At 40.1% G+C, this 11240-nt stretch overlaps 2 protein-coding genes across 2 annotated transcripts; one reads left to right on the forward strand and one right to left on the reverse strand.

Moving 5' to 3' along the window:
* The first annotated feature begins 3070 nt into the window (after positions 1–3070).
* Positions 3071–7332, forward strand: timm23a (translocase of inner mitochondrial membrane 23 homolog a (yeast)). The gene is made up of 7 exons (XM_003453396.5): positions 3071–3560; positions 3680–3738; positions 3834–3927; positions 4889–4973; positions 5064–5122; positions 5313–5423; positions 6480–7332. The coding sequence occupies exons 1-7, from the start codon at positions 3455–3457 to the stop codon at positions 6593–6595; spliced, it is 630 nt and encodes a 209-aa protein (XP_003453444.1). The 5' UTR covers positions 3071–3454; the 3' UTR covers positions 6596–7332.
* Positions 6513–10070, reverse strand: zgc:112285 (elastase-1). Its single transcript, XM_003453420.5, has 6 exons — positions 9822–10070; positions 9634–9743; positions 8756–8850; positions 8391–8671; positions 7869–8032; positions 6513–7770 (listed from the first exon to the last, which is right to left on the reverse strand). The coding sequence occupies exons 1-6, from the start codon at positions 9955–9957 to the stop codon at positions 7591–7593; spliced, it is 966 nt and encodes a 321-aa protein (XP_003453468.1). The 5' UTR covers positions 9958–10070; the 3' UTR covers positions 6513–7590.
* Between the last annotated feature and the right edge of the window lie 1170 nt (positions 10071–11240).

Consider the following 11240-nt stretch of genomic DNA (forward strand, 5'->3'; position numbering starts at 1 on the left):
ATTTTAGCTGAAATTCAGAGGACTCCTACAAGCTGCTTAAAAGTTGTATTTCAAATCCCTCTCTCTCTTTCTCTCTTGTCCTCTTCCCATGTAAATAAGGCCAACTCCCCCTAACTCCACACACCCTTCTGAGGCAGTTTAAAGACCCAACACTGTCTCCTTGTATCCTTGGCAACCAGCATACACTGGGGTCCTGTCGTGGCCTCTCTGTCTTTTGTGTTTGGGAGCTCAGAGAGACAGAAAGAAAGAGAGAGAGGGAGAGTAAGAAGAGAGGAGAGGAAGGAGACGAAAACAAGACTTACTGAAAAAGACAACAAAGATGACATCACCGCTATTTTATCCCACAACTGAAAATTTGGTTTGTAGCCCAACGGTGATGAGAATGATGATTATGATGATGAGTAGCCAGAGGCACAAAATGGGTAGCAGCTCAATCTGAGAGAGAGAGAGGGGGGGGGAGGAGAGAGAGAGGGGCCCAGGGCTGAATGGGGCATTGTGGGAAAGACAGTGGGCACACTGGGCAGTAACACAGAGAACACTAACTCACAGATCATGCCAGAGAGTCTGAAAACACCCACACTGGGCGACAATGGCAAACTTCATCGCTCCACTTGGCCCCCTCTGAATACACACATACAATGGCAGAATCCAAATAAGATGCTCTGTTATTCGTGAAATTCAACACACTACATTCCTTCAGTGCCTCCATCCCTTTGGACAGCAGCAGATGGCCTGGTCCGAGCTGCACTGAACGTGCACGTCATGTGTTGCATCACAGGTAGGGCACCCAGCTGGCCTGAAAGGTGTGACAGGTGTCACGTGGAAGTTGTTTTACCTCCCCGGCTCTGCTTCCCTGCTTCAAGTAAATGCAAATGGCGTCATGCAAATTTAACTTGTATGTGCCACCACTGGGAACAAATTTAACTTAATCAGTTAATTAAATCAAGCCTAATTAGAGCGAGGACCGAGAAGGACCAGAACCAGCAGGTTTGACCCTCTGCAACTGGTTTCATCTATACGGTGGGCTCTCTGCTGCCACCCTGTGTCGAATGTGAGGAATTGCACCTCTTACTCGAGAAATATTTGCAATAAACCGAACAGGTAAGGAGATAAAAGACAGGAAAATAAAAAACCCACAGCATGCGTCAGCAGGAGAGCTGAATTCGTTATCTGACTGAATGACTAGTTCCAAGAAAGGTACGACAATGAGTCTTGATGGGGATTTTTTTTTTTTCACAATTTCACAAACTTCTGATAGAAGGATTAGATTAGAAATAAAATAAGTAAAAGTTGCAGTAACGCCACAGAGATCTATGAGAATTAAATAATGATTAATAATCATGGGGTTATCTGTTGTACTAATTTGTTTTATTGCACCATATGTCAAACATCTGAAATTCATCTGCTTCATCTGGATGTTATCAGTCCACTCAATGGATGTGAGTCTCAGACAATGAGGCCTACTGATTGGATTTTTAAGACGTTTCAGTTTTTATACCCATTAAATAAAATGAAGTGTGTAGTGAGTATTTTGTACATAAAATAATTGTTGGTATATTTGTAATTAAAGTATTTTTGAAGCTGACAATAGAAAAATCATGAGGTCAAACTTGTTTTCAAGTGCAAGAACAATATTGTAAATTTACCAGTTTATACTGTATAATCATTATTACCAGGAGAAGCAGAATTTTAAAACAGATTGTTCCTCTTTCTCTTTTTTATTATGTTTTACCATTATCGACATTTTCATATAATTACTTTTACTTACATGGAATATATTCTTGTACCACCAATGCAATTTCTATCTTAAAAACATTCTATATCTGCTTTTATTATGCAAGGAATCGTGAGGCTGCAGAACAATATGGATTTATCCCAGCCAATCAGCAAAGATCAGGCTATGTGACAGATAATGACATTATTGCATGCAATCAATCAACAGTGACCTGGGGCATTTCACACCTCTGCGTTCTTTCAGGAAATTGGGTTTTTCTACCCCTACCTACTCTCACACCCGCGGTCATAACATTGAAACTAACAGCGGTAAGTTGTTCTATTTTTTGTGGCATAAAAAAGGTAGCACCATATTTGATCACAGGCCCTGTTCACCTGAAACTAGTGCAAGTAATGGTAAGAACATTTTTTGACATACACTGGATGGATCTGTGAACCGTACTTATTTCGTATTACAGACATTTTCAGGCTATAATAATTAAATATGAGTAATTTTATGGGTTTTTTTGCTTTGTTTTTGTTTTTGTTTTGTTTTGTTTTTTTACCTTTTAGCAGTTTTTATTATACTTAAATTGCATACATTGGTGTTTATTTTCCCTGTTAGTCTTATTACTGCTAAAAACGATATAGTAATTCAATATTTGTGATTTATTTTGATTTTGATTTCATTACAAATCAAGTCAATATTTTATCATTTTGTTTTTGGTAGATCTTTTTTTTCTTTTTTCTTTTTGCAGTGGTCTACTTGGCTCTTGTATGGAAGCTTACCCATTCAGTACTATGCAAGAGAATAACATAACATATTTGGGTTTATACAAAACTGTGTGAATGAACTTACATTAACTTAAATCTTTGAAGAAATGTATAAATAATTTGCCAAATTATCTTACTTGAGATTACAACAGCTTCACCAAGTACCATGAAGCAGGTGGCTGTGACTGGTGATATGCAGGTTTGTGTGTAAATATATAGCATAATAACCACATTGTCTTATTGGATACTACTACCTTACAGTAGTTTCACAAAGTATCATAAAGCCTGTCACTGGTACATGTAATATTCTGATTCATCAGAATATTACATATATTATTATATTATATGATCTCTATAGGGTTGAAATTCTGAATTTCCATACCCTATAAAGGGTTAAATGGATCTCGTGTCCACAGTTACCCTGCAGTCAGTTTTTTTACGCTCTGCCTGGTCCTCAAGTTTGCCCTTTAGTTAAGTCAACAGATCCCAGATCCGTTGAACTGTCGTAAAACCGTGGTTTTATTAACGATATCAGAAAGATTTTTTAGTCGACTTATCACTAATAGATAAGCAATAGTACGAACTTTTGGTGTTAAAAACAAGTCTGAGCCGATGTTTTCTCTCATTTTTCACAAGTTACTGTGGGTTTTGTTGACGTAACGACAGTGCAGCACCGGTCATCGCTTTACGGCGGAGCGTGCTGCTGGAGGTCAGAGGCATGACGATAACGCGAGATTGGTAATATCGAAGCAAAAAGACGTAATTTTCGCTCTAAAAATCCAGCAAGACCAACAAATACGACCTGTGTTGACGTTTCCTTCTGGCAGTAGTGAATTCAGGAGCTCGTCTGATATACGTTTGTCTAATAGCTTGAGGGTTTCGACATATCTTGCTAACGTTAGCCAGTCGGCTACTGTAGCAACTCCCCTTCAGCCTCCTGTTTGACTCTCGGAACATTTATCCAAGCATGGATAACAACTCACAAGGATCGGGGGGAGTTAAAGCAGGCCTGGGGAGTCTTTTTGGAGGGGGTGCACCTCAATACTCCAACACAGAGCTTGCAGGTGTCCCACGTAAGTGTCATGCAATCTAACTGTGATGCTAGTTACTATTACATTACTTAGGTGTTGCTGTACTGTCATTCAGTATCTGAAAAATCAACTCAGTGGATAATTGATCGTTTACATTACAGTGACTGGAATGAGCCCTTTGTCCCCTTATCTCAACGTGGACCCACGTTATCTGGTTCAGGTAAAGCTGAGTCTGTCTCCTTTTCTTTGCTGTGAGTGAGAATGTTTTGGATTTTTTTTTTTTCCAGGCATGAGTATTTGAATCTTGTGTTTTAGGACACAGATGAATTCATCTTACCTACAGGGGCCAATAAGACAAGAGGAAGATTTGAATTGGCTTTCTTTACCATCGGAGGCTCCTGCATGACTGGTAAGAAACTGGTACACTGACAAAACGGGTTTAGTGCTGAATATGACTTGGAAGCATGTGCAAATTAAAGTACTGTATAGTACAGACTAAGTAGAAGTATGTTGATGTCCTTGTTTTGTCTGTCCAATTCATCTACATTTTTTCCTGTTGAGAGCGACAGCTGTGGTCAGAAGATTACATAAAGGTGGAATGATTGCACTGCATACATCTTTAATGAAAAACAAGATTGAATTTATTTTTGACAGAGTCTAAATTACACATAGAGGCTCAAATATAATATACCAACTATTATTTGGTTAGCAAGTTCCACCTTGATCAGATGCTTTTGGTTTCCGTCAATAAGCTTCTGGCATAACTGTGGCTGGACATTTGATGACACTTCTTGGCAGAAATGATAGTTTATTTGTTGTTTCCCGCATGGACCTGGCTTTTAAGCAGAGTCTGTAACTTTGGAACATATTCATGTTCCATTCACGGATATGTTCATATGGGTAACTGCAAATTTAAGTCGAGCTTGAAGGTTTTTGGAGCAGGGGATCTTTCATGGTTGGCACTTTCTCAGCCCATGGTAATGTAAAACTGGCTTTTACATTGAATTTGACTTATGGACAGTGAGGCTGGTGTTTTGGTTTCCAGTTCATGGTAGGCTTGAGCCTTGGTGGTTCCTAGGTTGCTCCTGAACGTGCTAACCAATTTCCTGTCATAAGGGTGACAGTTTTGGTCATCTTCCAAACCTTATGTTCAGCTATGTTTAAAAAAAACAAAAACCAAAAACACAAGAGACAGACATAAAGTGTGGGTATAGAAACACAAATGCAACAAGAACACACACACAGTTAATGGCATATAAATCTGTCAATGTTATTTATTAAAACCAAAGCATGATGCAGGTGGAATAGTGTGAAATAATCCTTTGACTGACCCTTTGTTGACCTTTTCTGCATCCTTGTTTGAAATGCAGGGGCGACATTTGGGGCATTAAATGGCCTTAGAATGGGTTTGAAGGAGACCAGAGACATGGCATGGTCCAAACCACGTAACGTACAGTAAGTTTGGTTACAGAATTCAGTTTATCGAATGGTTTTACGCTTGGATTTGGGTTGCACGTTGTTCAAATGTTTATCTTCCCTCCCCAGGATTCTCAACATGGTGACAAGGCAGGGCGCTTCATGGGCCAACACTCTGGGCTCTATTGGTAAAGCTTTATTGTTACTTAAAAAAATGATGTAGAGGTGTTACTGTAACAAGAATATCTATGAATCCCATGGTTGGAAGATCTTAGTGTTACTGATTTAAATGGATGGATGTATTTACAGGATTTTTAGTTTTCTAATTCAGTATATAATCATAATTTAATTATTTTGTTTTTCTTTATGTCACTGCAGCCTTGCTGTATAGTGCTTTTGGTGTTGTGATAGAGAAAGCCAGAGGAGCAGAAGACGACATCAACACAGTGGCTGCTGGGACATTAACGGGGATGCTCTTTAAATCTGGCGGTTGGTGTCTTTTCCTTTTTTCTGCTTCTACTTTATATCTGGCATTAATGTATATTAATGTACCTCTGTGTGTTTTTAACCTTTTAAATATTAGTTTTTACCAATAAATGATCCAAACATTAGTTTTAGCAAATATCAGGCTGTCAGCAAGCAAAATGGCATTTACCAATGTTGGTGTTCATCAGTTATTTGTCATTTATTTTGCTCTGCAGTTTGATAAAGACTGAAAATTTCTTTGGTTCTTGTTTACAAAATGGGTGACAACATAAACAAAGTAAACACAAACATGTATGGAAATGCTCAGTTTTTTAGTTAAGCCTTGCCAGTACAGACTTGGACCCCAAGTCTGTACTGGCAAGCTGCCTTAATTGTTGCCTTAATTGTTCATGGCATCGATTCAGCAACGTGCTGGAGATTTTGGTCCACACTGACATGATAGCATCACAAAGTTGCTGTGCATTTGTCAGCTGCGCTTCCATGATGACTCACCACTTAGGTGGTCTGTTGGATTGAGATCTGGTGACTGTTGCCATTCAGCTGGCAGATTAGACAGTTGCGTTAACAAGCAGGTGAGCAGGTGTACTAAATAAAAGGGCCAGTGGCTGTTTTAAGTTGTCAGTTAGCAGACTTTTAAAATCCTATTAAAATGATAGTTTGTTCAAAAGAATGAGTTAAATGTGACACATACAGTGTTCATATTCTCTTATTCGAAAAGCTATTAGCAGGGATTCTTTTATATTAAATCAAGGCTAAATTTTGAACCATATGTCGTAATCATTAATACTGCACTGACTTATTCATCTTATGCTGTATAAATGTTGTGTGGGCATGTCGTGACTTACAAAGGGCAGTACAGTGAATGCGCAGGCACTGAGATTATCTTTGGAAAGCACCTAAACTTTGTGTTATTAATTTACTCCATGCTGTTTGAAGTATTAGGTTTATCTTTGCCCACCTGGTACTTTGGCTAAGCTGAAGCAATTATTGTTTACTGTAATTAAAATGATTATTGTGATGCATGTTAAGCTGTATGACTCACTCTGTTTGTTTTCTCAGGTGGATTAAAGGGCGTAGCTCGTGGAGGTCTGGTTGGTTTAGCCTTGTCTGGTGCCTACGCTCTCTACAACAACTGGGACCATCTCACCGGCTCTCCTTCATCGAGGCTGTACTAAACTCCCCCACACAGCTGCTTCAACATTAGGGCCAAATATTTTGAGGACGCAGCCTTTAACCACAGCGCTAAAAGGCATTAGACTCTGGTCAAATGCTTTTTCTTTTTTTTTCTTTTTTTCCATTTTTGTTTAGTTTTTTGGGGGTTTTTCATGGTGCGAATTGGTCGCAGTTCACTGGTTTCCCATCATAGCTGTTTTCCAGGAGCATTCTGGGAACTATGAGATGTGTCTTGGAAAGGTTTTGGACTGAATTAAAAGGAAATCCAGACGTAGACCGTCCAGTGACAGTTCTCCTTTCATTTATGTTGATTCTCTGAGGTGTTCCTGTCACTGATCTGATCAGTAATGAGAGCACTCTGTGAGGATGCGGTATAAAAATATACTTTTTGCGATGATTGTTAATGGAACACATGTTATTACGCTAGATTTTAAATACCCATGATATTTGGGTTCAGTGAGTCAATTTGTAAGATAACCTCCAACATCTGTCGTGTTGTTTAGCCCTTGGATAACAACACATTCATGTTCTGATTCATGTTGGACTGAAAGACTCTTCTGTAATAGAAAAACAGCTCAGACCTGCAGTCAGAGGGAAGCCTTGGGGTTAGTTTACTCTTCTATTTATTGAAACATATTGGTTTCTGGTCCACTGTGGAAGAAGAAATCACTGTAAACTGTACCTTGAAGTGCATGCTGTTAATATGTGTCCATCAAACCCACTGTATTATAGATTAAAATAAAATAAAGAAAACAAAACTAAGGAGGTGTTCAGAGATTTTGCTTTTAACCAATTTTATTGCATAAATGAGATTGGATGTAAAAGGTGGTGAGCAGTGTGTACTATGCAGTGCTTCACCAGAGTATAAGTATATACTGTAAGAAGATGACAACACATTCAGAACATGTATTAACATCATGGAGTGGAAGGAACTGGCTGTGAGACTGTCTGTAGACGTCGGACATTTAATGGCAGAGCTTATGTTTGCTGCGAGCGCTCAGTGCAGGAAGAAGTCCCTGATGCGCGTTGCCTCGATCCAGGGGATGTAGGCGACGGTGCGGGTGAAGACGCTGGGTTTGTTCTCCACAGTGCAACCGATGGGGCCGAAACTCACCACGCCGTGCACCTCCCAGCGGTCCCGGTCCAGCTGGCACAGCAAAGGACCGCCAGAGTCACCCTGAGGAAGGAGGATGGAGGAAGGTGTTGGAAGACGAGGTGAGAATTGAATCTGGTGGATGAAATTTGACTTCAGGATAGTTAAAAGTGTAGTCCTACCTGGCATGCAGCTGGTGGATCCTCAGTGTCTCTGAACCCGGCGCAGATCATGGAGTCTCGGACGCGGTCTCCCCAGAATTTCTTCTGCCGGCAGGTCTTGAAATCAATGATTGGTAGACGGGCTTGATTCAGGGCTTCTGCCAGAGATACGTTCTCCTTCCCACCTGAAAAATGACATGATTTAAGCAATTATATCTCTTAACGTCTTTCTGCTCTTCTTGACTTTTTAGCTGTGTTTACATTATATCATTGGACATTTTTTTGGTGGATGAATACTTCTGACATCCCTTAAAGCACCAGCGATCTGTTGTGGAATCTGAGATAGAAGGCTAAAAATATTTAGTCTATTATACCAAACATGATCGTTCTTTAAAAAGGTGTTGCTGTTCCTCTACCACTAACCCTCTACCAATAACCCTAGACCCTAGCAATTTTCCTAAGAAAGGCATTAAGTTGCTTTTAAGATTTAAGCTCAAAGTTGTATCATTGCACAGCATCTCAGTACCTTTCTGCACTACTCACCCCGGGTGTCTCCCCAGCCGGTCACCCAGCAGTAGTGTCCCGGTTTGAGGCTGGTCTGCTTGCGCGGCAGGCAGGCGTAGCGGATGAAGTTTGAGGGGAGGATATCTGTGGCAGACTTAACAAGGGCGATGTCGTAGTCCAGCTCGCTGTGAGCGGGATAGCGGAAGTTCTCGTGCCGGTAGATCCTCTTCACCGGGATAATCCTCTCTGCTGTCTCTGAACGCTTCAGCTGGTGCTTCCCCAGGACAATCCTCCAGCTCCCAGCATCCTCAGCCTTACCCCTGAATGAGAAAAACGTGTAGTTTTTGTGTAGTTGTTGAATTGGTATAAGCGTGAAATTATAAGTGTAATAAATGTTTTCTTACTTTTGGAAGCAGTGAGCAGCAGTAAGGACCCAGTTCTTGTGGATGAGAGTTCCTCCACAGACATGAATGAACTGTTTACTTCCTCTAGGCCGAACCTGTGAGAAACAACCAGCTCAAAAAATGTGGCTTCTTACCGCTCAGATACTGAAATTAGCCAGCTTTTCTTATTTTAAAAAAATGAGCCTAGTCATACATGTTTCTCTCATCAATAATAAATCTAAATGTAAATTTTAAATAATACGTTCTGCAAAGAAGTTCCAGAGCAAATAAATTGCATATTACATAGAGGAACTCATCAGTTTCCCTTGTGAGCAGCAATTGGCTACAGTAAAGAGGAGAGTCTCCAAATTCCGAGTGGGCGACCATCTGTCTCGCATGGTTGGGGTGCGAATCAGAAACAAAACTGCATCTGCTGATCAAGTAAATTTGTTTGTGATTTTTCCTCTTTGTGTGGGGTCCAAAAGCTGAGTGTAAATTAGAGTCTAAAAATGTATGTCGTTCTGGGTGGAAGGGATGTGCTGGGTAATTGGCTAAATGTTCAGGTCATCTATGACTTTAAAATTTTCAGCCAATTTGGCGGATTAATATTACTCGAGATGACAATAAAAGTGAAGACTGTGTGCTTTAAAGGCTTTTCATGGTCACTTCTGAATAAACCAGTAATTCTCAAATAGCCCCTTCAGAAGCTCCTAAAGTTCCCATCCCTAAACCACAATTGAATTCAACTTAAAAATACGGATAAGTTAGATGTACAATAACATCACTTAAAATGATAATGAAAATAATGATTAGCTACAGTCTAGAACTGATATGACCTTTTTTGGTCAATGTAAGACCTCCAGATTCTTTGAATACTGAGCCATGTCAAAGAGGTTTACCTGCAAAGAAACCTGCCAGGGCCAAGAGTGAGGCCTGGCCTCATTCCCAGACACAATCCTTTCAGCCATGTTGGGCTTGAAGTGGGCCATACCACAATCCTTAGGCCAGTCTAAAAAGAAAAAGGCAGAAAATATAAGCATCAAACATTTTTTTCCTCATATATTTAGAAGTGTTTTCAAGTCCTCACCCAGGTGAAGGATTTTATGCTGTGGCTGTCGTTCAGAAGTGAGTGTGTATGCAGCTGCAGGCAGGGATGCCTTGCTCAACAGCAGCGGCAGCAACAGAGACAGCAGCAGAAGCAGAGGAGGTCCTGGTACAGCCATCGTCTTCCAGAGAATCACCGGCCGGGACGCATCCCACGCTTTTTATACCAAGCACATGCAGGTGTACATAAACAGGTACACACACACACGCAAAAACAACACACCTCCATGGACAATGAGCTGTGTCACAACAAAGGCCGAGCGCTGGATAGTTCTCCTCTAGCTTTGGAGCTTCTACTGTAAATGAAAAACAGGGTATTTTGGGGAGTCCCATCAGCACTTTCACACACATATAGTTTGCTCACATGACACTAATTTGCATGCAAGACAAAGACAATGTAGTACTGTATGCAAACAAACATCACATCATGTCATGTGACTTAAAGCAGTGACATAGTGACCTGAAAATGACCTTTATCTCTGCATGTGCACTATTTAGAGCAGCTGGTATTCCAAATAACCAGTGTAGTTCTCACTTTGTAAACATGACCCAGAAGAAAACATGTTTTTACCTTGAGCTTGTATGATAAGTGGTGTCCCTCAAAACTGGTAGTGGGAAAATAAAAACTGGGGTGGATTCATCAGAATACAGCACCCAGTGTATGAACAACTCATATTCGCAAACAAACCTTTACTCTGGTCAATACAACACATAACAGATCTCACGCTGTCAGCATCATCAGACATGATGCCATGATGTTATGGTGTTGTGAAGAGATTTGACATTTTCCGATAATTGTTAATGGAACACGCATTTTGTTGATGTTCAAGTTTTCTTACACACACAAATTTTCAGTAAGATTAAATTCATTTCAGTTATATTTATATAGCACCAATTCACAACAACAGTCACCCAAAGGTTCTTTATACTGTAAAACAGAACATATTAGTCTGATCTTTTGATGCAGATCTGCACATTATAATGCTATTTATTCGTCCAAAGCTGATGAACACATGTAGTCTCATTCATGTAATCTTTTTTTAGTCACCTCACTATTTACAGAAATAAAAAAAAATAAACCATAGCTTTTGGCTAGACTGGCAATAATATTTTGTGTGAACATGAATTTTTCACAGAGGATGATTCCTATGTCAACTTCCCGACCATGACGTCCACTATCAGGTCAAAATTCCACTGCTTTATATTTAAATATCTGTTGAACTAATGACAGCATCATCTATAATTTTAATAGTTTTGAAACCTCTCTTTTTACAGGAAGAAACCTCCATCAGAACCAAGTCAGAGAGTTGCAGCCATCTGCCATCACAGTTTTGGGGTGAAGGGGGGGACGTCACCTTTCTGGTGGGAAAGGAGTTTGAGCTCCTATATAGTCAAGCTTGAC

Source organism: Oreochromis niloticus, linkage group LG8, assembly GCF_001858045.2.
Source record: "Oreochromis niloticus isolate F11D_XX linkage group LG8, O_niloticus_UMD_NMBU, whole genome shotgun sequence".
Classification (NCBI taxonomy): Eukaryota; Metazoa; Chordata; class Actinopteri; order Cichliformes; family Cichlidae; genus Oreochromis; species Oreochromis niloticus.

Excerpts from the sequence above, each read along its gene's own strand:
- zgc:112285 (XM_003453420.5), bottom strand. The coding sequence starts at position 9,957 with ATGGCTGTACCAGGACCTCCTCTGCTTCTGCTGCTGTCTCTGTTGCTG. Across the intron at positions 9,744-9,821 it reads GCATAAAATCCTTCACCTGG|ACTGGCCTAAGGATTGTGGT; the intron begins GTGAGGACTTGA and ends TTTTCTTTTTAG. Across the intron at positions 8,851-9,633 it reads CCTGGCAGGTTTCTTTGCAG|GTTCGGCCTAGAGGAAGTAA; the intron begins GTAAACCTCTTT and ends TGTTTCTCACAG.
- timm23a (XM_003453396.5), top strand. The coding sequence starts at position 3,455 with ATGGATAACAACTCACAAGGATCGGGGGGAGTTAAAGCAGGCCTGGGG. Across the intron at positions 3,561-3,679 it reads AGAGCTTGCAGGTGTCCCAC|TGACTGGAATGAGCCCTTTG; the intron begins GTAAGTGTCATG and ends TTTACATTACAG. Across the intron at positions 5,424-6,479 it reads GATGCTCTTTAAATCTGGCG|GTGGATTAAAGGGCGTAGCT; the intron begins GTTGGTGTCTTT and ends TTGTTTTCTCAG.